Source organism: Colobus angolensis, unplaced genomic scaffold, assembly GCF_000951035.1.
Source record: "Colobus angolensis palliatus isolate OR3802 unplaced genomic scaffold, Cang.pa_1.0 Scaffold168, whole genome shotgun sequence".
Classification (NCBI taxonomy): Eukaryota; Metazoa; Chordata; class Mammalia; order Primates; family Cercopithecidae; genus Colobus; species Colobus angolensis.
This window is the reverse complement of record NW_012114799.1, coordinates 4,010,579-4,036,582: the sequence shown is the minus strand read 5'-3', so window position 1 is coordinate 4,036,582 and position 26,004 is coordinate 4,010,579. Positions and strand designations below refer to the sequence as shown.

The 26,004-nt window shown below is 39.2% G+C and overlaps 1 protein-coding gene and 1 pseudogene across 1 annotated transcript in view; one reads left to right on the top strand and one right to left on the bottom strand.

Moving 5' to 3' along the window:
• The window catches only part of MGAT5 (mannosyl (alpha-1,6-)-glycoprotein beta-1,6-N-acetyl-glucosaminyltransferase), a 214,620-nt gene that overhangs the window by 120,097 nt on the left and 68,519 nt on the right, over positions 1-26,004 (bottom strand). Inside the window, exons 5-9 of the mRNA XM_011937716.1 lie at positions 25,468-25,557; positions 9,604-9,675; positions 7,481-7,642; positions 4,148-4,317; positions 523-657 (exon numbers count right to left, since the gene is read on the bottom strand). Of these exons, the coding sequence (XP_011793106.1) occupies positions 523-657; positions 4,148-4,317; positions 7,481-7,642; positions 9,604-9,675; positions 25,468-25,557 (629 nt within the window). The remainder of the gene's footprint in view (positions 1-522; positions 658-4,147; positions 4,318-7,480; positions 7,643-9,603; positions 9,676-25,467; positions 25,558-26,004) is intronic.
• On the top strand, positions 24,125-24,552 carry LOC105508807 (annotated as a pseudogene).

Genomic DNA, 26,004 nt, shown 5'->3' with positions numbered 1-26,004 from the left:
AATGATGAATTGATGGGTGCTGACGAGTTGATGAGTGCAGCACACCAACATGGTACAAGTATACATATGTAACAAACCTGCACGCTATGCACATGTACCCTAGAACTTACAGTATAATAAAAAAATAAATAAATAAATAAATAAAAAATAAAGAAAAGTCAATCATGATCTAAAACCCAAGGAACACAAGAAATGACACTGTACGTATCTTATCAAAATGGTTATTTGATTAAATAGATAATACTGGCATACGTATACTGAGAGGAAGGCTAAGTATTAATACTAGTCAAGGTAGAAAGGAGGTTGAACACTTGTTTTCTATTTTTAAGACACCAATGAAAATAATGAACAGCCAAAGAAAGTACAAAGTCACTGAGAATCTGAATTTCAATTATGAATGAGCAATACACTCCATACAGCTGAAAAGATACTATTTGATAAGCTTTTTTTACCCACAACCATGCAACCTTTGTTAAGGAGGGGGAAAAAACCCCTTAAGTCAGAAAACCATGCAGCACTTACTGGTAATGAACCCAGGATGGTCCAAGAGTTTTCTTGAATTGAGCAAGTCCTACAATATCAATATAAATGAGCTCAACAATCCTGTCTCCTACAGTTGGGCAGCCAGATCGGTTTCCTACAACCTTCTTCATGATTCTAGAGAAACGGCAAAAGACGGGGGAGAAAAAAGAGAAAAATCATTTACTTAAAAGGTAATAAACTTGGCAACTTTAATGGTCAAATGCCACCACAACAATCCTTATTAGAGATGACAGCATGGCCCTTTCGAATCTGCTACTTATATAAATTACTTCCATCCATTAAGGCCAACCCAGTACTCTGATTCTGACTCTTGCAAAATGGTGCAAATGGTGGCATATAAACACAGTCTTTGAAATCAAGGAAGACATGGGTCTGACTCCATCACCATTATGTAGCAGCTGTGAGACCTTAAACAAGTTACTTAACCTCTCTCAAACTCTTTGCTCATCTTCCAGAAAACAAGGACTGGACACAAAGAGCATTGGACACCAGTCTCTCAGAGGTTCTTCACAATGAGATATTGAAAATAAAGTGCCTAATGAATACCAGACACTCAACAACTTAGTTTTCTCCCCCAGAGCCTGTTCTTACTGCTCAGCACCCTTATTAACCTACCCCCTCCCCTTTTTCTAAATGTCTTCAATTTCTAGCCTCTATAGTATTAACTTCTTTCTACCTGTCTCATACTGTTCCTTAACTTTTTCTCCTATGTCAAATTTTTCCTCCTAGCTTGACCGTATTACAGAACTGGCACTATGGTTTATAGTTTTATTTTTTATCACCCTTTCCCCCACCCATGCATCCATCTACACAAAACCACACTTGTGCTCAGAGTGTGATGATGTACTTGATTGGTAGGCCAACTTCATGTGTAGGAACAAGTAACTGCTAACCCTACTGCCACCCACTTACTAATCAATCACCACTGTTGCTTATCCCGGCTCACACCCCACAATAATCCTTCACCAAATAATGAACATCCTGCTTCAAAAGACAAGAGTCACAAACAGGACTCTGCTCAACAGCTCTGTATTACCACCCACATCAGCCACCCTCCTTCCTTCTCCCCTGTTTATGAAAGAACTAGGTTCTGCAGAACCAGTTTCTTACCAAGAGTCAGAAAACCCTTTCTGTTAAGGGCCAGACAGTGAATATCTTCATTATTGCAGGCCATACATTCTCAGTCACAACTGGCCCATTTTCCCATTGTGGAATGAAGACAGCTATATATGATATGTAAACAATAGGCACGGCTGTGTTCCCATGAAACTTTATTTATTATTTATTTTCAGATGGAGTTTCGCTCTTGTTGCCCAGGCTGGAGTGCAATGGCACGATCTTGGCTCACTGCAACCTCCACCTTCCGGGATCAAGCGATTCTCCTGCCTCCGCCTCCTGAGTAGCTGGGATTATAGGTGCCTGTCCCCATACCTGGCTAATTTTTATATTTTTACAAAAGAGAGACAGGGTTTCACCACATTGGTCAGGCTGGTCTCGAACTCCTGACCTCAGGTGATCCACCCGCCTCGGCCTCCCAAAGTGCTGGGATTATAGGCGTGAGCCACCATGCCTGGCCCCATAGAACTTTATTTACAAAAAAAGACAGAGGGCTGATTTGGCCTGCTGCGCCATAGTTTGCTGATCTCTGGTCCACCCCATGCTCAGTGTTTCCCAAACTCCCCTGTATAATGAAATTACCCGGAGGCATCACAAAATACTTATGGCTCTGCCCTACCCCCAAGGGTTGGGGTTGTGATTTAATTAGCCTGTGGCATGGTCTGTGGGAGTTTTAAAAGATACCCCAAAGTTAAAAGATAAATACAAAGATCTCCAGGTGGTTCTAAAGTACAGATATATTTCAAGACCACTGCTCTATGTTGCTTCCACAATTATCTTCTTAAATAAAACACATCTAGCCCTGACCCCAGTGTGCATAAAGACTACTAGAGTTAAGTCCTCAGTTAACATCATCAATAGGTTCCTGAAAACCGGGACTTTAAACAAAACAACAGATAGCAGGCCCACCAATAAAGTCATTTCCTTCAAATCAGTGGTTATAATGTTAATGAAAAAAATTGGCTTGATTTTACATAATTTCAGTTATAGTCCTAGTTTCCAAGAACCTATCAACAATGTTAAGTGAGGACACACTGAACAAATTTTCCCTCGACCATCGAATTCAGTCTCTGACTGATAAATCCCTAACATGCCTTTCCTGACCTCCCCAGGCAGTACTTGTCCCTGGTACTACCACAGCACTCCATTTATTTACCTACCCACTCATGCATTCACCTATTTATTCCTTCACTCATTCACTCTATAGTTATGTGAGTACTCATTACTTGCTAGGCACTATCTAGATGCTCACTACACAGTGACAAACAATACTCAGTTTTCTGCAATCCCAGTGCTTACATTCTAGCATCCACATACACCTCACTTAGCACCAATAGAACTGGAATTAGTGTAGTTATTATGTAATATATTAATTGTAATTTTCAAATGATTGGCAGCTCCTTGACCATGCATTGGTCATCTCTGTATGTCCCACATCAAAACTAGCCTACAGAAGGCACCAGATGAGTGACCGCTAACTGTATAAATGCAGCCCCTTTGTAGGTTGTGTATCCAATTTTTTTTTGTTTGCTTTTGTTTTTTTTTTGAGACAGAGTCTTGCTCTGTCACCCAGGCTGGAGTGCAGTGGCATGATCTCAGCTCACTGCAGCCTCTGCCTCTCGAGTAGATGGGACTACAGGCATGGGCCACTGCACCTGGTTAATTCTTGGGTTTCACCATGTTGGCCAGGTTGGTCCTGAATTCCTGGTCTCAAGTGATCTACCTACCTTGGCCTCCCAAAGTGCTGGGAGCCACCATATATTGTTTTAACATGTCTCTCATCTCAATGAGCTCTAGAATGTTCATTCAAGGTATTTTTTCTGGAAATATATGACATACAGCAACATGGCAACTTGACTGTTGGGTGGGAAGTCTCCATGGGCAGTTACCCTAAGCAACTGCAGGGGATGGAAGCGTCCCTGCTCAGCCATCTATGCCAATATAGAAGGGATTACAGGAGGGCTGGAGCTAGAAGCAAATTTCAGTGAAATAAAACACCCAAGTAGAGTTAACAGACTCAGGTGAAAGTTGGCTAATTGAAAAAGGACTGGCTCAGGGCTTTCAGGAAATTTATTCTATCCAAATTAAATTACAAACAGGAACCTGCCCTGTTTTAAGACTTAGAAAGATTGATGTTGAGTAGGCAGTGGTATGAATTTTAGCAAGAGACAGGGAATTAGGAAAGTCAATAATGTTTTGTGCTACAGATGTTGGAAGCACCTGTAATAGCAAAGACTAAGCTCCTTAGTTTGAATTTTCTGGCATTCATTTATGAAGCCTCTGGAGCCTTCAGCTACGATGAAAACATATTATCCTTTTCACAGTGAATGTATTTAGCTCCTGAAAATAATCTTCTTATCTCCTGTTTAGCGAATTATCACTTTCATTTTCCTCGACAAAAAATTACACACTAATAGAGGTAACACTTTAAGAGTTTACAATTTCTTTTTTGTATTCTGATTTTAAAATTGAAAAGTAATCTCCTTACTCTTTGAGCTCAGCCAGTGAAGCTGAAATCCTAATGTCATGGCCCAGTAAGTACAGAGATGTAATTAAATCACTCCACTGAACTAATTCACCAAGAGGGCCACCACTGAAAGCTGTCTCTGCAATCTTAAATCCAGATTCCTTGGTCAGGAGTCCCAGGTGAACGAGGACCTGGAAAACAGAGAGGCATATACTGATTCACACTGAACCATATACAAAATGCACAGTATTGCGCCAAGAAGTGATCAACAAATCCCAAAGTCATGTTTACATCCTAACAAAATCTCAGTGTGGGGAATGCTGTTTTTCTAGAAGGTACAAAGGAAGGAAATCATTTTTCATTGTGGTTTTAGAGAAATAAAATCACTGCAGCCATTGGTATGGCCATGAGTATAAGGTTATGGACAGATAATCCCACCTTTTGAAAGCACAGTGTATTTGTAAAATCGGGATTAAAGGAAGGTAAGACAGGACAACATTTTCTAACACTCTTGGTCTTTTATCTACAGCTAAAATACTTCTAACCTCTTACCATGGAAAATTTCAAATACATAGAAAGGCAAACATGACAATGTAGTCAATACCAAAGTAATTACTGTGTAGCTTCAACAATTATTAATGCGTGACAAATCTTAATCTATACCCCCATTTTCTCCCAACCCCTCTAGATTATCTCAAAGCAAATTCTAGACATATCCTTTCATCTGTAAATACTTTGGTATGTATCTCTGAAAGGAACAAACCTTCACTTGAAAAATATAACTTGAACATCACTACTATCCCTAAAAAACCTAGTAATTCCTTAACATCATCTGATATCCAGTTAATATTCATACTTCTTCAACTGCCCTTTGTTTTTTCTAAGTGCCCTTGTGCGATTCAAGAGTCAGAGACCATACATAATAATTGCCTTACATGTCTCAGCCTCACAGGAAACAACGCACAGGTGTGTCTGTCTTGGGATGTTAGCAGTCCTTGATGGTCACTAGCGAGATCCATTAATCCACTGGGGACTGCAAAATGATATTTTACCATTCTTTGTTTATTAGCTGGAATACCTCTCTATGAAGAGAAACGACCCCTCATCAACTATTTGGTCACCCTGAGGTTAACTCTAAGGTTATAGATAAATGCAGCCAAATTTGTATTTGGTATAGAAGGAGCCTAGTAAATCTTTGATTCTTTCTCTTTATTTGCCAGTTTTTCAGAACAATAAACTTGTTTTTTAGCCTACTCTAATGATGATCTATGAGGATTTTTAATTAAAAAAATCATTATAACATCAAAGCTATTTGATATGCTTCAAAATATTGTGGATATTCCTCTCACCAACTCTCCAATTGTCCCACCTGGGCCTGCGGGAGACTATCCAAGCTGGCTCCTAAGTTCCTTTGACACGATCCTAGTCTTCTTTGATAGCTTCTCCACACATGTGCCTGACAAGATTGCTCTAGGCTCAACAGGTACAATTTCTGCCTTGGACCTTAATAAGCCATTTTTCCAAGAACCTCTTATACCACGTAGTAGAAATAGCATTTAGAGACTAAAGTGTGGGGCTTAAGGGACTCAATTTTATTACTATTTATAGGCCTTACTGTGGCCCTACTTAGGAAATTTGTTTTTCCTCAAAGATAAAGCAAATCATGATTTCAGGCTGTTGCTTCCAATTCAAACTCAGGGTTACAGTGTTTTTACATAACATCACCAGTCCTACCATCCATTAATTCTTTTCTTCCACACGGCAAATCCCACTTCTCAAAGACACTAATAATTACTCATCTGCTTTACTCCAATGTTCACAATGGATTCAGAATGAGAATGTCAATGCTACCACATATTACATGATTAATAAAAATGGTTTTAAGATGTTTTTACAGTTTTTTATCCTTTGTGATATCCCATCAGAAGCGTATCGTTTACTGTGTTCTAAAGTCACTAAGAATAGTCTTTCTGTGTGCTTCCATCAAAACTGGAAGGATATATAGTCAGTTCTTTTGCTTTGTATTCCTAATTTTTAGTTTTTGGTAATAAAATTTCATTTAGCACTTACATCAAATTATTCCAGTGTCAAATCTACAAAGTCAGATATATTTAGAAGTCTAGTTTCTATGGCAGTTTCTGTTGCCTCCATGCTAATCCCAACTCCCCTTATTTGACCTTTTTTTTCCCCTTATTGTAGTAAAATACACCCAACATAAAATTTACCATTTTAATGTATACGGTTAAATGAAGCAGCATGAAGCACATTCACATTATTGTGCAACCATCATCACCATCTCCTTTATTTTTTAGTTTATCAACATAAGAAAAATACATTTTCAAACTAAGAGCAAGAAGCAAATGTATGTATCCGTATATATCTATATGTATACATAGATGTAAATTCCCTCTCTCTCTTAAAAATAATGTACACTATTCTCTACTTTTCTTCACCTAACAATACATCCTCGAGGTTACTCCACAGGAATATATAGAAAAAGTCTTTATTTCTTTTTACAGTCCACCTGCGCATGTGAACACATGCTCTTCCATACACAACCATTTGGTGACAGAATGTTTGATCCTGCTGTTTCACAAATTCACGAGATCTAGGCAAAAGTGATCTATCAAACTGTGGCTTGGGGTCCTGCAAATATATCTTTATTTTCTTTTTCAAACATATCAAATCAGTTGGATTAGGAATACCAAACTCATTTTTAAGTGTTTTAGATGTGGGAGCAAATTGTTCCCTTTGCTCAGTTCTGAAATCAGAACAGTTAATCTAAAGCCAGACCACCAAATCTATAGCTAACAGGGCATAACGTCTTCTAAGTCCAGGGGTATTCGAGAGGTTTTCCAAGTCTCTCCTCATGAACTAGAAAGAAACTGGCTCAAATTTAATCAAACTTCTCTCTCTTTTCTAGGAGCATAAGCAGAAGCACCAACCAGACAGAGTAACAATGAAATTCACTGGCTGTCCAAAAACCAGGGATGAAAAACAACAAAAATATAAAATTTTCATGATGATATAATAGGAAGCTCTCAAAGGTTGGATTCAGGGAAGGAAATGGGGGAAAGTTTCCTGATACCCTGACAAAGACAGGTTCGAAGGAAAAGTCTTACAGGCAGATACTCTGCTTGGCTTCACCCAAGAAACTTGTGCCAGACCCCGCTAAGTAGGAGCATTGTAAGTAGGCAAAGGCCAACCCAAAAACAGCTGTACAAGAGACTGAGCAGAATCACCCTGAGGGAATATCATTTGAGATATGACATTTCTCTTAGTCTTGTTTCCAAGCAAAATCAAATTTTAAAAGAAAACTGGCATCTAACTGCACTGAATTAATAAGAAACTCACTTTCTTCCGCTTTCTCTTTTCAAGGTTCTGCTTTTCTGCCAGGGACTTGATTGCTTGGATCCACGCGTCAGCCATTCGCCGGATCCGTAGTCTCATCCACCGGAATTCTTCATGCTTTTTCATCATACTGTAGAGAATATTAAAATCTGTACGAATTTCCGCCTAGCAACAGAAATTTAATAAAATGAATAGAAGATAAAAAGTCAGAAAGCATAATGGTTTTCATGATGTGACATTTGAAAACTTAAAAGGGTTAGTCAATTAAATTGAGAGCTTCAAAAGTAAGTCTTGTCTGCTGCAGCTTTGACTTTAAGGTCCCAGGACTGCAAATTGAAGCCAAGGCTGCTGACTGCTGATCTGCCGGAAGGGACATCATTAAAAAATTAGAAATCGAGAAAAGCAGCATAGGCATTACAAAGCCCTGAGCTATGTGTTCAAATGCAGTTTTTATAATGAGTATGCTTGATGTACCTTGAAATTCTCAGCACTCAAATTTACTGTGCCACTTGGATCTACCATAGGACAGCAGACTTCTAAGAAAACTGAAGTCAATTCTTAGCAGGCTGTTTGACAACGTGGAAGTTGCCAAAAAGGCTCTTTCTGTCCACAGAGTTAAATAGGGAAATAAATGTTCATCTTCTGGTTTTGTCCCAGTCCAAACAAAAATTCATTGTTCTCTAAGGAATTTAAGAGCCAGGAATACTACTTTTCTGCCATGAGCAAGTACAATTTAAAATTCAGACCAGAATAACTTAAAAGCCAGGAAGAATATTTTTCCTAATGTTCTAGAGAATATAGCTGGATACAACCAGTGACTAGAATAACAGAGAAACGTAATAACCAGTATTTATTTCACAGAACATCTCAAACATGCTGAATCCACCTTTTCAGCCATCACCATAGCTCATTCTAAACACTCATCTCTTTTCTTTCTTTATTCCCCTTTGAGATAGGGTCTCACACTCGCACCCAGACTGGAATGCAGTGGCATGATCACAGCTCACTGGAGCCTTGAACTTGGCTCAAGCAATCCTCGTCACCTTAGCCTTCCAAGTAGCTGAAACTATAGGCACACGCCACGCTCAGCTAGTTTTTAAATTTTTTGTAGTGATGGGGTCTTGCTGTATTGCCCAGACTGGTCTCAAACGACTGGCCTCAAGCAATCCTCCTGCCTCAGCCTCCTAAAGTGCTGAAATTACAGGCATGAGCCACCACACCCAGTTTCATTTCCCTTCTTGACTAAACAATATCCTAGGACTCCTGTGGTTTACAGCATGGATCAGCAAACTACAGCCCTTGGGCTCAATCCTCAATGCTTATTTCTGTGCATAAAATTTTACTGGAACTCAGCCACGCCCCTTCATTTACATATTATCTAGGGCTGCTCTCTCTGTTACAATGGCAGAATTGAGGAGCTGCAATGAGACCACATGGCCTGCAAAGATGAAACTATTTACTATCTGGGTATTTTGCAGAAGTTTGCTGATCTATGGTCTAAAGAATAAAGACTTATGCTTTTAATGGGGGAACAAGTACTTTCACAGTTCCCCCTTCTGACCTTCCCAGTTTCATCTTCAGTCTAGCTCATCCAATCCCCTATGGCCTTGGCCAACTGAACCATGCAGGCTCTACTCCCAGAAACTGCCATGCTCTCATTTTCCCATATGAGAGATACCCTTTTCTCCTTGACCTTATATAAAATCACTCATTTTCAATTCAGCTCCAATGTCATCTTCACTATGCAATCTACCCTGAACATTGCAGACTAAAATGAGCTCTTCCTCATTAATTCCCACAGGCCTATATTACAGCATTTGTGACAGAGATGGTCATTATCTACCATCACCCTTATTAGATCACATAGGGCCTCCACATCTGGTACCCGGTCTTACTCATATCAGTAGCCCATCATTTAGGAACCCTCAGAGAATTGCACAGTAAACAAACATATGTTAACGGTTGACTGATTTGGTCACCTAGACTTCCACAGAGATGAATAACAGAAGTTTTTCAGTGTAATACTATTTCAGGTTACAGCTGGCATTTCTAGAAGATTCCACATGTATCACTTGGCATCTGACCTAAATGCCCAAGTCTAGAAAGAGTTTTCCAAAATCACTTACCAATGAATTACGATCAGCTTCTTCGTAGGGATTTTTTGCTCTCCAAGGTAAATGAGGACACCAATTTTCAACCTAAAAAACATCAGTGACACTAAGTATGCAACTTCATCTATAATGAATTAATATACAAACAAAGCCCCGAGAACAGCTCCTGGCACATAACGAGCACTATATTAATATGTGCTATTTTTATTATTAGCCAGATTCCCATGCTTTCAGCTAGTATTCAAGATACAAGTGCCCTCTCAGATGAAACAATCAGCAGCAAAGGTCAGAAGAAAGAGATTATACTTTACATCTGTCCTTCAAAGTACTTTACAGCAATTAATTCCTTAGTCATTTAATCCTCACATCTCTGTACCAGAAGGAAAGGGAGTCTAATGGCAGAAAGTTAAAGGACTGAAACATTGCCACCGGGGAATGAGAATGTAAGGTGTCTCTGTGACCATTTAGCAAATGGACAGGAATGATCCTTATCTGTTGTGGCATATCTGCAAAGGAAATTGAATAGCACTGAAGCCACAGAACTCAATCCTTTATCTGGGTTAGGAATGCTACTGATAGTTTAGGGCTAATTGGTCAAGATTTCTCTCATTTTTTAGCTATTCACTTCACACTATCTCAAGAAATAAGGTGATAAAACCTATTTGAGGAGGAGAAAAAAAAAACCTTGATGATCTTGTGAGAGCCATTCTGGAAGATGGATTGTTCTGTCAATGCATAAGGTTTAGAAATTGAGCGGAGGAGGAAAGAGAAAGGAAAAAAGAATTTGATTTTATAGAAATTATTTCAGCAAAGGTTATCAAAGACTATTAGGCAACTTAATTTCTAGCAAAAAAATGAGAAATGCATTAAAGTTATATTGATGTCTATTCTCTGCCAAAACTAGTCATAATGAAGACAGCATTATCACCTGTTTACTAATAAATAATGAGATTATGAAATATGGCTAACAAACAGGCATTGAAAGTAATTTTTCTATGGCCAGGTAGACCCATAAAACTTAATGAGCAGGAGAGTGAGGGAATGTCCTTAAAGCGGTCACTAAGATGGCAGAGACATGTGTGGAACCATGGCCTCATGGGTCAGCACAAGACAGTTTGCCCTTTCAGTCTTGGTAAGTTTTCCAAGAAACATGTCGGTTTTACTAATCTAGAAGTTACTTATAATGCAAGGTGATCTGTACTATAACCAAAGTAATTGGCCTGATTTTCATAAAGCCATCTGCCACTGCAGATGATCCCAAAGCAATAAGCAGAGAGAAGCAAAGCTCGGCGAGAGGGCGGAAGCTCTGAATAGGAAAAGTGAAATATTCTCTTTTCTTCTGATGGAATAAAATTAGACCTTACCATATTTGTGAATGATTCAGAGACTCAAAAGGATTCCCCACAAGGAAAGCTGAAATGGTTTTTACTCATAAAAAAGAAAACACCAACTTGCCTTGGAGGCCTACAGTCTAATCACTGGGATCTGACAACAACATGACCATGAAAGGCAATATCTGCAGCTCCACAAATGAGAAAAATGAGGAAAAACAGCAAAGAAAAAGTCTGCAAGTGGATGAAGCCTAAGCTGGTCTCAGCAGCATTATGCACATCTGTACCTTGTATTCTTAGGCCAGATTGAATTATTTAGCTCCAATTAGATTTCTGCAAATGGACTCAATAAAGCATATTTATAACATGAAGGCTTCAAATGGATTGTAGACTTGATTGTGAGATATTTAATGTCAGCCCATCCCACTCCCATCCCCGCAAAAAAAAAAAAAAAAAAAAAAATTAGGATGAGCAAGGAAGGTAGAGATTTGAAATAAACCTCACACTAAATAAACAACCAAATTTACCAACCAGCCACTAGGATAAAACGTTTTCCCAGGAATGGCATGATGGGGAAAGATGAAATAAGACTAAAAAAAAATCAACTAAGAGGAGAGACATGAGCAAGACCAGATAGTGATAAAGTTCCCTCCCCACTCTGCCACTGCAAGAAGAATCTTTCAAGATTCACTGTGATGAAAATACCAGTCCCAGGTGATTTTTAAAAAGATGACTTCCCTACAGAAGCCTCAAGACTGTAATGCCTCTTTGAAACTGATCATTTATTTTAGTTCTTCTTATTCTAAATCACTGGGTACTACACTTCCTAAGGCTCCAACGGCACTCCTGAAAATATAAAATATAGAGTCAGTCCAATTTAGCTTTTAGCAAGAAATTTCACTGTTATACATGCACTCGTAATGGTGGGAAAATCAATTATGAACATCTTAGCACGGAGCGGGAAGGTGGGTTTTTAAGGTTGTTTTTGTATGCTATGATAGGATAACTGGTTAACAAAATAATTAAATTATACATAAACCAGTTATCCCACGGGGAGAAGGGAAAAACAAAACAAAGCACTTTTTTCTTTGGGAAACCTCGGAGGATTACCAGGATTGGAAGAAAGCCAGCATTGGCAATAACTCCAAGTACTGAAACAAACAGCTCTCAAATGAGCAACATTTTCCTAAATAGGAACACCATTAATAACATTCAGGGAAAATGTTGCTGAAGGTTAATAACAACCTCCTAATCCCTAACTTTGCTTTCTTTTGATCTGTCCAGAGTCCTTTAACAAGCTTAACCCACCAGCAACAGGATGCTACCAATAAAGCTGGACCCCAAGGTGAGGCCCACCACCTTCTTGACCTGAAAATGGCTCTATTTCAAGTCACTCTCAATAACTCTTCTACTCTTGGCTCTCAGAGCCCTAGCGTCCTACAGCTGTCTTTGATCACCTTCCTTCACGCTGTCTCAACTGTGGCTCCTGGTACTCTCTTACTGGGACACGATTTAAGATTTCCTCTCAGTATGGAGACACACTGGGTGCCCCGCCTCCCCGCTACCACCCTCTGCCATCAACCCCATCTCTGCCCAGCTTTTATGGCCTGGGAAAGACCTGCCTCAAGCCCTCTGACAGGGAAGGGACTGGACAGTCTTAAAAGTAGCCTACAGTTCACCACTATAAGTCTAAGAAATTAAAACCGTCTGAACTCATGGCAACACACACACAACAATCGATCCAGGAGAAGCATTCCTCCAGTAACCTTCAATTGGAAAGCAAACTCTTTGACATGAACTAATCTTTTTAGCTCACTAGCCTCAGGCCACAAAATGAAGAGGCAACAAAAACAAAGACCAGCCAGGCTGAAACTTTAGAACATTAATGCACATTCCATGGAAAGGACCCTATAAAATCACTTTTCTTGAACAAGGAGATATAAAAGATAGCAATTTGTTTTTTTGACATTCCTCCTCACAGTGATTTAAACTTCCTTGAACAAAAAGGGTTTTGCAGCTTAAACATGAACACTGCGAATCAAAGCATTCTCTGAGTCCCTAGAAGTCTAATCTGGTAAGACTTATTTCCAAGGTCTGTAGGATAGACAATTCATTATATTAAAGGGAAAAAACTTGTTGGCAGATACATAGACAACTCAAGTTGGAGTTTAAAGAGGGAAAGAAAAAGTAACAAAGTTACTGGGAAAACTAATAGATTCAATGTATACATGCATGTTGTTAGATATAATATGGCAAAACTTTTAGTAGTAATGTTCTGTTCTTTTGAAAGAATGATTAGTCTTTGTTGTGGCTTTTTCTTTCATGATTAATGTGAAATGTCCTGTTCTAATGGGTCACCGACACACAGGATTTCATGCTGTATTTTTCAGATGATTTAAGTACAATCAAAACTAAATGAGAAAAATGCATATGAAAAGTCTAAGATCATCTCTGGATGATGGTGTTCTGGGTGCTTTTCATTTTCTTTTTGCTAATCTACATATTATACATTTCACAATGAACATTAAGAGAATAATTTTTAAAGGAGTTATATAAGCATGCCATCACATATGAAGACTTACAATATGTTGGGCTCCGTAACACACACACTACATGATTTAATTCCCCATAGGGCCTTATAACATGGGTACTATCAACATGTTACCTGGGATGAAGTCAAGGCTTAATGTGAATTTGCCGCTATAACTTATCTAGTGAGTGGCAGGGCTGAGTGACAACTGAAATTTGTTGCCTCCCTAACCAGGATACATTAGAGTTACCTTTAGGCCAAGCTTAGTGAGGGATAAGGGACCTATTTCAGCGGGGAAAGATGACTGAATCTGGGATTAGTCAAAATGGACTGTGTGCCCAACTCTGCAAATAACTAGGCATGTAATTTTAAACCATTTGGCTTTCAAGTTTTCTCATCTACTTTAGAGTTGGATCAGGTAACCCTCTTAATTTTATTATCCTGTAAGATCTGAAAGACAGAATTTATGTCATCCTGTTAGGCTAGTTGGTCATATATCAAATGAATACAGTTGACTATATATCTATTCATTTGACACACTGATTACACTTATATATACTCACATTCATAAACATATACACATTTGTTATACTGATGACATCAAATGAAGTTACTCATTAAGGGATAAGCTAAAAATAAGTAAGCCCCCTGCACTTCTCTCTACCACATGCCAACTCCCGACTCCTCTACTTTCTAAAGTTTTAATGACAAAGGGCAGATAGTAAAGGATGTCTACTCATGTAAGTGGTAAGTGGTTCAGCTTTCTAAGACTGTCCTCTGCACCAACACCTGAGTTGATTAATATTTTGGTCCTTATCTGAAGAGTTGTGTAGGGGGAGTGGGCTGAGAGAGAATAAGAATAAAAGTTGCGATGTACTAGGAGCCAAGCATGAGGATAAGCCCTTTACACACGTCATCTCATTTGGTCTTTTCAAATAACCTCCTGAGAATGGCTAATTATCATGCTAGATGAAGAGGCTGAAGCACAGACTAGACACAGCTAAAGACGGAAATGCCACCTGTCTTGTCCAGATCTGGTAAGCTCAATCAGTATTTGAAGCACATTGGCTAAACTTCTGGTTCCTACAGTCCCATAAGCACAGTCTGGTCTTCAATACTGGAGTATCACCGCCTAGGTCTTCTAAAAGAAATCCTTTAAAATGATTATACTCTTAGTGCACGGCAGTACTGTACAGTTAACGAATGTAGCAACAATTCTGCTTCCAACTCTTGCTCCTACCATTTGTTCTATAAAGAAAGAGCAAATGAAACACCAAAATTGGATCACATTCTACACATACTCAAATGCTGCAACAGCTTCTCCTTGCTCTCAGAATAAACTCCAGAATTTATACCAAGATCTTACAGAATCTGACTTCAACTCTTACAGTGTTTGCCTCATTCATCCTGCCCTACATAAGCCAACCTCCTTGCAACTCAAAAGAACACACAAGCTCGTCCCTATCTCAGTGGGGTTTCCAGATTTAGGGAAAAGAAAAAGGGTACTCAATTAAATTTTAACCGTAGATAAACAACAGTTTTTGTTTTAGTGTAAGTATGTCCCACACAGCGTTTGTCACATACTTACACTTGAAAAAATTCATTGTTTAGCTGAAATTCAAACTTCATTGGCTGTAATGTATTTTATCTGGTAACCCTATAGCTCAGGGCATCTGCATTTGTTCTTCTTTCTACTTGAAACCCTCTTCCTTCTAGAGTGTTCTATGCCTCACTCCCTTACTTCCTTCCATACTATGCTCAAACTTCTCCTTAGAGAAGCCTTCCCTGACCCACTGACCTGGCTACTCTCATCCTCTCTACTTTATTTTTCCTCAGAGTATTCATCCCTTGTGTCAGTCCTTTTAGGTACTGATTTTATTGTTTGCTGCCCCATCTGCAAGTAAGCTCCTTGAGGACAGAAACCTCATCTGTCTGGTTTGTCACTCTATCCCCAGCCCTGAAAACAGTACCTGGCACACAGGCAATGTTCAATTAGTATTTGTTAAGTACTGAATGAATAAATCAAAAAGCATGACTTGGGGGCACTGAAGAGACTCATGATAATGATACTCTTTTCCACTTACGTGGCGCTTCACTGTTTTCATTTCACTGGAACCTTTCAACAATACACTGAGGGAGGCAAAGCAGGCTTTATCTTGACCTCAATGAGGAGAAACCAGACTGAAAACTCAAGGGAAAGCTCAAAGCCACGTAGGGAAGTGGTGGGATCCAGACAGGGAATCAGGTCTTATGTGTTTCCTATAACACTGTACTGCTGCCCCCTGCCAAGACAGGCAGGAATATTATTAACACAAAGTACAGAACTGACTACCTGCAAGAGACAGTGTACAGGGCCAGAGTGATCCATGAGAGTTCTGCTCAGTGTATCAGGGATGGGGGGGTGGCGTGCAGAACTTAAAGGGATGCTGTAGTAAGTGTTCAATGTGCCACAAAACCAGTGGGGTTCTAACAAGAGGATGAGACACTCAATAATCCATCCCAAATTGCTGTAAGACAAGAAAAGCCAATTTTCCCTTACACATGAGAAGCAGCAAATTCCTCTGTAGCCAACCAGAGATAATGTATAGAGATACTTTCTAGATAGCAACTCTCACTAGGCACAGCTCCCACTGGATGCTGGCAAAACTGGTCCCAACTGGTCTGTATCCACATGAGAACATTTTGACAATTAAAGTCACTCAATTTTAAGAGGTAGTCACATTTTAGACACCAATGATATAGCTCCTTTTTTGTGTTTAATGTGCAATTATGCTAAGTGACAATGAGAATAACAAATGGGCAAGAAAGCTGTGCCTTCTAATACAATTGGTTCATTCTAACAGTCTAATCTGATCCCTTGTATGCTCTCATAATAAATTAGAGAGCATTACAGTAGTCCCTTCCTATCCACGGTTTCACTTTCTGATATTTCAGCTACCCACAGTCAACCGCAGTCTGAAAATATTAAATAAAAAATTCCAGAAATAAACAATTCAGAAGTTTTAAATTGCTCACTGCTCTTAGTAGCATGATGAATGCTTACGATTCCTGCTCCATCATGCCCAGGGCTGGAGTAGCTCCCTTGTCCAGGGGATCCATGCTATAGACACAACCCACTCACATTAGTCACTCAGTAGCCTTTACGTTACCAGATCTCAGTGCCTGTGTTCAATAGACCTTATTTTGCTTAATAGCAGCCCCAAAGCCCAAGAGTAATGATGCTGCCCCAGTTGAGATAAGCCAAAGAGAAGCCATAACATTGTGAAGGAAAAAGCATAGTATATACAGGGTTCGGTACTACCCTCAGTCTCAGGTACCACTGGGTCTTAAAATATATCCCCCATGGATAAGAGAGGACTACTGTATATTAAACATATTAATCAGTGCTCAAAACACTCCTGCTTCGTGTCTCAGCTCAAATGTCTTCGCCTATTTTAATGCTACAAAGTTTACGACATTTTTTTAAGACTGGAAGGGTTAGAGCTAGAAGTTCCTCACTCAAAACAAAAAACTATTGCTGATTTTAAAAAAATGCTTCAGATAGAATCATTCATTCAATAAATACATGTGCCAGACATCACTGTATGTGAGAACAAAACAGACAAAACTCTCTGTGGAGATGACTTTCCTTGTACTTGTTGTTGACGTTAGGTGTTAATGGTCACTCGAGGGCGACTGCACTTCTCTTCCCACTGCCTGCTAAACATCTGTCAGATATCCGCACTGCTTACTCCCTCACTTTCTTCAAATATGGTAAAACATCATTTTCTCAACTTCTCAGTAGGGCCTATCCTGACAAACTCTGTCCAAAACTGACACCATCACTTATCATAAGTACTTCTTGCTCTCTCTTTAGTATTTCTCCCCCGACATGTACTACAGTCTAGGAGATGATACATCTTACTTTTTTGATGTTGCTAGCTATCTCTCCTTACATAACACAACCATAATGAGGAGGGTTTATTCACTGTTAAATCTCCAGCAGCCAGAAAAAAATCAATAGCAATTAATGCTCTTGGCACTCAGGTTGTGACCCCTAGGCATTATTTCTAAGAGAAACTGGGGTGGTATGCAGGCCGGGGAAGCAAGGTGGTTCTTAGAGATGCTGGTTCCAGGCCTAGGGTAGGAACTGTATGATATGAATCTGGAAGATCTTGGCATACCATAGAACAAGAAAACTATTACAAACTACCATGGTCATGTCAAAAGGTCTGAGAAAGCAGTATGAATAGGTCCTCACTGGCCAAAGCAGGGCAACTTGACAATCAGTAAGAAAATAACTGCAATGGACTGTTCATATGTTTTAATCCATTACTTCATAATGATAATGAAAAACAAAAAGCAAGCAAGCAGAAAGAAAAAAAGCCGGATGATGCTAAGAAATGAACTGGGAAATAAATGGTTTCTTCTATGAACTTCCTCTTAGGATGATCACATACCTGATGAAGAGTCACATCTCTGCACAGAAGTATTCCTGATATATTAAGAAGGTACTATTAATGAATTAATGAACCTGGGCACTGATCAATGATGCTAACATCAAAAAAAAAAAAAAGAGAGAGAGAAAGAGAAATCAGGCATTATGTGCCTCCTAACTCAAGTATATAATACCATTATCCATGAAATAACTTGCACAAACAATATTAGACATTATTCTGATCAAACCTCAGATCTAGCTATCACTTTACTGGAAATAGAAGGGGGCAAAGAGCCAGGTTATGTAACAACATGGGCTGTAACCAAAATTCAGAGTAAGACAAACTCTAAGGCAATGAAGCAGTTTCTCTAACAAAAAATTAGAAGAAAAATAAGAGGCAGAAGAGAACCTAAAATGAAGAGAGATTTAAAAGACATCAACAATTGCAATTTAGGGTCCTTACCGGAAACCCAGTTCAAATAAATACACTTTAATTTACACAATGGCTTGAAAATATGAATACTAATCTGATGTGAATGAATTATGTTAATTTTCGGGTGTGAAATAGTATTAGCAGTTATAATGAGAATAGTTGTACAATATGTTTTAAAAGAGTCTCTTTAGAGATACAAATTGAAACAGATATGATACTTGAGATTTGTCCTAAAATAATGATGCAGAGGAGGTTATAAATGAAATGAGATTGGCTATGAATTAACAATTGTTGAATATGGATCATGGGCACACAGGAGTTTGTTATACTCTTTTGTAGTACATGCTTGAAATTTTGAACATAAAAAAAAATTTTAAGTATTTTTCAATACTTTTAAAAGTAATTTTTAAAGTATTTTTCAATACTTTTAAAAGTAATTTTTAAAGTATTTTTCAATACTTTTAAAAGTAATTTTTAAAATATTTTTCAATACTTTTAAAAGTAATTTTTAAAGTATTTTTCAATACTTTTAAAAGTAATTTTTAAAGTATTTTTAGGGTCATATAAGAGAAATTACATGAGACAATATTTAAATGTGTATAAAAAACAAATTGTAGATGACAGCATTGAAGCCCCATCCTGCCACATGTATTCCAAGAAGCAGTCAAAGAAGTGTCGGTTTGGGTTTTGGCAAGTCTTGTCCTTTGCCCTTCTGATTTTTGTAAAGTGGAGGCCAGAAAAAGAAGTCTAAATATAACCGTTGTGGTATATAACATTCATAAACAGGAAGTGTTGCTAAGAACTTTAGTGGGTAAGGGGCTAAAGGGAGAAACAGAGATCAGTTAGGCTGACTAACAAATACTGTTCTGGAAACTCAGGATTTTTTTTTTTTTTTTTTAATTCTTTTACTAAGGATGTCTTAGAACTCGGGTAGTAAGAGCAACAAATATATATAGATGAAAAAGATACCAATAAAGGCTGAACACAGAAGGTGAAAAGAATATGATTGTAAATCTCTGCCACCTCCTTTAGTGCCCAGAAATATGTCTTGAGGAAAGAGAATTTCCCATTTCAAAGGGCTGAACATTTAAAGGGTGTGTGTTGGTATTCTTGGGCAACAATCCGGTGATATTTTTAAAAGTACTCCCTGGCCCACCCCAAAATGTTAGTTGTTTTTTCATTCAGGTTTTCTCCTGCAACCTAAACAGTCCATTCTTTATCACTGCCCACTTTGACAAATTAGTCTGTGCAATACCATTTCCAAGTTATCTTTAGCAGCCAACACAGCTCATAAATCCAAATCATTGTACTGGTTATTAGGATTTCATTTCATGCTCGCATTCACAGACATTTAAGCTTTCAACCTTTCCTGTTGGGCATTAATCTTAGCATTAATCAAGGGATTAAATACGCTGAATTTAAACTCAAGGTTAATTACACGCTCAGCCAATATTAGTTTTACATACTGCCAAGGGAGAACAGAAAGAAGCAAAGACCTTTACGTCTGTTGTTTATGAAGTATAAGAACTAGATTGACAAGTAAGGCATGAAACTGCTTCTTTTGCTCCTTTGTGAAAGAGTCATAGACACACTCTCATGCATCCAGTCCAAATTGGCATTTGAAGCAACAGCTTGCACACATCCTAAGATCTAGCAATCAATCACTGGGCAATTTGATCATTTCAGAGCAACTCTACTTGCAATGGCAACAGAAGTGCATACAAGAAAAGCACAAACAAATTAGGAACTCTGGAAAGGTATGACACGTCTTAGGTTCTGTAACAACTGTTTAAAAAGAAAAAAAGGTGTCAGTGTCAAATACATCAGTATCATCTATCAACATAATATCAACAGAGATGAAGAAATTCATTCTAAATTTTGTAAAAGCTGGTAGCAGTAAAAGGCTCTGCAGATGGTTAAGTTAATATACCTGAAACAATGACATTCAGAGTAATTACTTTTAGGGCCTTGTCTCTATAATGGGAGTAGTTACATGGCTCACAAAAACAGATACAGAAAATGAACTGCCTCATGTTCCGGAAATACAAGGCTGCCTAATGAATCATTTGCTTATTCCTACAACTTGGAAGGGCTGACACTTGGTTTTCATGAGTTATGGTAGCAGGAGAGTTTGTGGTTTTTTTGGAGGTGTAGGGTATCGAAATTATGAGTATTAGAAAACTAGAAAACTAGCAGTGAAGATCTATTCATTGAAGTTAGCTAAATTAGAGTCATTTTTCCATCACAAGTGGATTTAACCACATAACTGAATGTGAAGTCAATGGCTACAAGTCAGCTACCCAAGTTCAGTTTTCCTTCATCACAAAGGAGACAGCAGGAATGAAAAGTGCAGGACTTTGGGGCTAAGTGACTTGACCTCTCTGAGCTATCTATGACTTGGCTCTCCATTACTCTTCAGAGTTGGCGAGAGGTTTAAATAAGATCGTGTATAGCTGACCCACAGTATCTGTTGGGGACTGGTTTCAAGACCCCCGTGGATATTAAAATCCTCAGATGCTGAAGTCACTTAAATAAAATGGGGTTGTTCTGTATTTGAGGTATCTGGTACAAGGGAGAATCAATAGTATTTCATTCTTCTCTTGTCTGCCCCCAAAGTCCCACCTCTGAGGAAGGGCAACCACTCGGCTTTCATCTCTACCATCTCTAGTACAGTGCCAGAGATATTATAACAAGCAGCTGTGGGAGTATTTTAAGGAAAAATATTGATGGCTTTGCTTCCTGGGATTTAACCAAAAAATATCCATAGACTACAAGTTGGTGAGGGTGAAAGTACTAACAGAAATTTCTAATCTCATAACTCAGCGGAAGCTGGTGCACTGAGACAACCATAAGAAAGAAAAATGAAGGAAGAGTACTGTCTCTTAAGATGGGTCTGAATCTAAATGCTCCAATTCAACTAGTGACTGACTATACAAGAGGCATTTTATTTCATGTCCTTTTGGCATCTGTCAAAGCTCTGATGTTAAACATAGTTCAAAACAAGAATTGGCTCTTTCAATAAAGATTAGGAATAGAATAAAAGTCACTGGTGCATGTGTTAATCACGTTAACAACTCAAATGAAGATGTCTCTCTCAATCACCTCCCCAGTTGCAAGAGAAACCTAGATGATACAGGAAATAAAAACGCAGGTTTCAGAGTTTACTTAAATAACAGAATAAGGAAAGTTTCAAGACAGCAAGAGAGAATAAAACCACACAAGTGAACCAACAGCTCCTACAAAGCCACAGATAATGTCCAAGATTTAAAAAATACTAAGAAGGAATTAACTGGTGTTACAAAACATCTCTACTAATTTCACATTAACAATGATAGGGTGCACTGACTCCATACGTGCAGCTAATTCCAGTGCAAACACAAGTATCATGCCCAGAAATGACAAATCAAGGGAAAATACTCTCACCACAAATAAATATGTATGTGAAGTAATGCACATGTTAATTAGCTTGCTTTAGCCATTCCACAATGCAGACCCATACCAAAACATCAAGTTGTATACCACAAATACATACAAATGTTGTCAATTTAAAAACAGGCATTAAGGGAAACAGCTGAATTTCTGTATTACCAGAAGTCAAAGGATCTAAAATTGTATTACATTGGTAAATGAGAACCGAAATTGATTGTAATTCGAAAACGGAACAATGTTCCCACATATCATGTCCAAGGCTAAGTGACACCCCACAACTATTCTCAAAAGATCACAGCATTGAAAACCATAGAAGTGTCAGTTATGCTATTGAGTGTCTTTTATCTGCCAGGTTGTACTCTAAGTACATTCCTATTATTTTATAAAGGAAGAATCCTAGGCACAAAAGGTTAAGTGACCTCATAGAGCTTAGAAAGCAGCAGAAACAGAAGCTGAAGTCAGGTGTAAGACTCTAAGGTAGTATTCCTATTGAAGGGACCATATTGGTGAAATTCTCCTTTAACTCTCACAGGGTACTTATTACAATGCTATGATAACATAGAAAAGCACAGAGGTTCAGGGTTACACTCAGATTAAAACTTTTAAGAAGAGATCCCTAATTATCTCCACCCCTTCTCCTGGTTTGGTTACCTGCATCCTTTCTTCCTGTTGCTTTTACAATGATTAACACATAACATGGTGTCAAGAAAATGTGTTTTCATTAACTGTTGACAAAGAATTCAATAACTGCTCACTGAATAGAATTCAGCCAAGTAACAAAAAGACCACCTGACCATCTGTGTAAGAAGAGAGTGGAATGGGCTAATGAAGCATATTTCACACCTCAGGAAGAGAAAACATAGTTGCTGGTTCCAAAATGAAATACTCAGCCTCAGATAGCAAGTGTACATGATCCATCATATCTCTTCATCCCGTATTCCTCCCTACTTCCCTTCCCCAGAACCTCACTTTTCTCTCAGCTTAGCCATATACTTCATTGGGGGCAGGGGTGAGGTGTGACAAAGGGAGGGAAAGAAGTCACAAATAATTGCAGTCTCTTCCATTTGGATCACTCTCCATGCCTTCCCAGGAGATGGAAGTATGGGCATGAAAATCCTCTGCCTCAGCAGCACACCCCAACATGCAAAGGCTTAGGAAGGCATGAAATCAGCCCAGCTTGTCAATCATGGAGCCCGGTCAGACTCTAGCTAAATTCTATCAAGTAGAAAGGGGAATAAAACTTTTGAAAATTAAACTAAATGAGGAACCTTTTCCTCAGGGCAGGAGAGGTACTTCTAATTGACTTTTCAACTAGAGTGAAGGTCAACGCGTGGCCCCAGGCTTTACTCCTCTGGAGAAGGAAATGAGAAGGCAGACCACAGGCCACCCAAGCCCGAAGCCAGAAACTCAAATAAATGCTACCAAGTCAATTTGCCAGCAGCCTGCTAATGAGGAGCCTCATACACCCAACTCTCAGAGCTGTTCATTTCCAAGAGGTATTTTAACTAGAATTAGCTCTGGGGTTTTCATGATGGCAATGGAACAACCTTGTTCCCCTTCCCCCAAAAAATCATGGAGCCTGGTTGGACCCCCAAGTCACAGACTTTTTGTGTGACTTCAATGTACCCAGGCAAAAGAAGTAATAGTCAGAGAGGGGCAAACCCCACAGAATCAGGGCCACATGTCCTATTAGCAATACTATTTGGCCTCTATCCCCATCACCCTATGGCAAAGAAAAGAGAGGCATCTGAATCCCACAAGGAAAACCATGGCAAGAATGTTTTATTTAGCCTCAAAAATGAAGGTATTCTCCTTCCTGCATGGCATCACCAGCTGTTATTATTGGTCAAATAACAACAGCAACAGCAAACAAACACGGGGGATAGAATTTTAAAAAGGGCAGCAGAGGGTGCATGGAGGCATGACCTCAGAATTGGCTAGAACCTGTTTCACAAGATCCCAAAGACCCCTTCCTCCCCCAGTCCATAAAGGGGAAGCCAGCCGGTTCTGATTCCCTAGATTCTAGGTGAAACGGATATCCTTAAAGCCTGTACGAGATTCAAGTGACCCATAAAGTTCTCTGCAACCATTAAAAAAAAAAAAAATACAAAAGCTGCTATTTAAATTCAAGGGTACAAATGAAAATGAGGCTCAGATTTAGGGGAAAAAAGGTAAAAGTAACTAACTTTTAGTTACTTCCCTCCCAAACCTGTCTTACGCATCTCTTCCCTCTGGCTGTTTCTGACTTGTTTCTGTTATAGTAAACCAGTAAATGCTTCCTGGGCTGTAAAAGGAGAAGGAGGACATAGACTCTGCTGTTCAGATCCACACACGAATCCCTACTACGAGCAGTGACTCAAACGCTGAATCTGAATAGGGTGGCCCTGGTGACTGAGATGGCAACCTCTCTCAAGATCTGGAGCCCACTCTTGGCCCTGCTTTGATCCTATGCAGGCTGCTTGTACACAGGAAAAACATCTACTGGAGGCAATTCATAAAACATCACTACCCACATCCAAGAGTACAGATGTGATGTCCTCATGAGAGAAAAAGAAGTGTTTCAAAAGATAAGAGCTCTCACATGTTCATCTAAATCTCAGGGTACCAAATTGAGCATACATGTGCTAATGACAACTGGAATGACTGCTATAGACACGCATATGTATGGGCCCAGAATGCCCCCAATGTACTCAAGCGTCACTGGGAGAATTCCAAAAATAGCTACACAGAGAGCAGGAGCTTCAGCTACATTGAATTCCACCGCAGCATGGATGAGTATGTTGACGGCATAGAGGACCTGAAGATCAAGTCTATCAGCAGGTAGGTCTACCCACATTCCCAGGTTTTGGGAGAGTATTCCATACTTCCCAAGTGGTAGCCGCTGCCTATGTCCATTGTCCCGCCACTCCCATTGTGCAACTGATACCATAACTTTTCCTATGTTGTTTCTCTGCCTTGAATACACTTTTGTCTTTCATTTACCTACCTTACTTCTCACATATATTTTCAAGATTCGGCTCATATGGCATCTATTCTTGACAAACCCAGGAGATTTCCCAATATTGACTCCTTTCTACCTACCCAAGTTGAATGATCCTCCTTTCTCTAAATAACTGTATTATTCAAAAAACAAAACCAGAAAATAACAAGTGTTGGTGAGAATATGAAGATATTAAAATCCTTGCGCACTGCTGGTATAAAATGGGGCAGCTGCTGTACAAAACAGTATGGCGGTTCCCCCAAAATCAAAAATACAATTACCATATGATCCAGCAATTTCACTTCTGGGTATATTTCCAAAATAACTGAAAGCAGGGTCTTAACGGGGAGTTAGATTTCAATGAGTCTAGAAGTTCACTTTTGCAAGATAAAAGGAATTCTAGAGATGGACAGCGGTGATGGTTGCAACAATAATGTGAATATACTTAATGCCACTGAACTGTACATTTGAAAATGGTTAAGATGGCAAATGTCATGTTATGTCTATTTTACCACAATTAAAAAAAAAAAAAAAAAAAACTAGGAAAAAAGGAAATAGCTAACTAACTGCACTTATTCTTCCCTCAAGGGGGGGAAAAAAAATCATCCTTCCTGGGGAGTAGGGAAAGTAATGAAGGGCAGAACCATAGGTCCTCATATAAAAATATCACACGTTTTTAAGCTTTTCAAATTTCAGACTCAGCTACAGAATAGTTCAACAACTCACATCTGCCCCCAGGAGCCACAGAAAGCTACTCACCTCACTGAGGTAAATAAAAAAAGAGCAGGTGGACCCATCCACTCCATAGTCTGCGTAGCAGGGATCTGAACGCCACATGTCTTTCATCCACTGAAACAAGAAGAACATCTCTGAGCAGCCCATTCACAGGCCCTCCACATCTGCTGACAGGGAAGGAGAGGATAGGAATGGTGAAGACGGAGTGGATGGCTCAAGCTGTGGCCTAAAGAACTGAGTGACAGAGTCACTGAGCTAAGGTCAAGATAGCCAGGTGCGCAGCTCACCTCCTTGGATGATTAACAGGAAGACATTGGCTTACATTAGGCCTCAGCAGAAGTGCTTAGAGTGGAGAGTAAGGTTGTGGTACAGCAGGCAATAAAGCCCAGGAGAGGCGGTGGCTCGGGGAGTTTTATCAAGATCAAGTAATGGGACTCTGATATCTACACCCCCTCCAGGAACTCCAATTCCAACAGGCCACAGCATGGTACCTGAAACACAGTGTGTGCAGGAGGGCACAAGTGAGTGTTGACAGACGGCCCGCATGGATACCACCCAAAC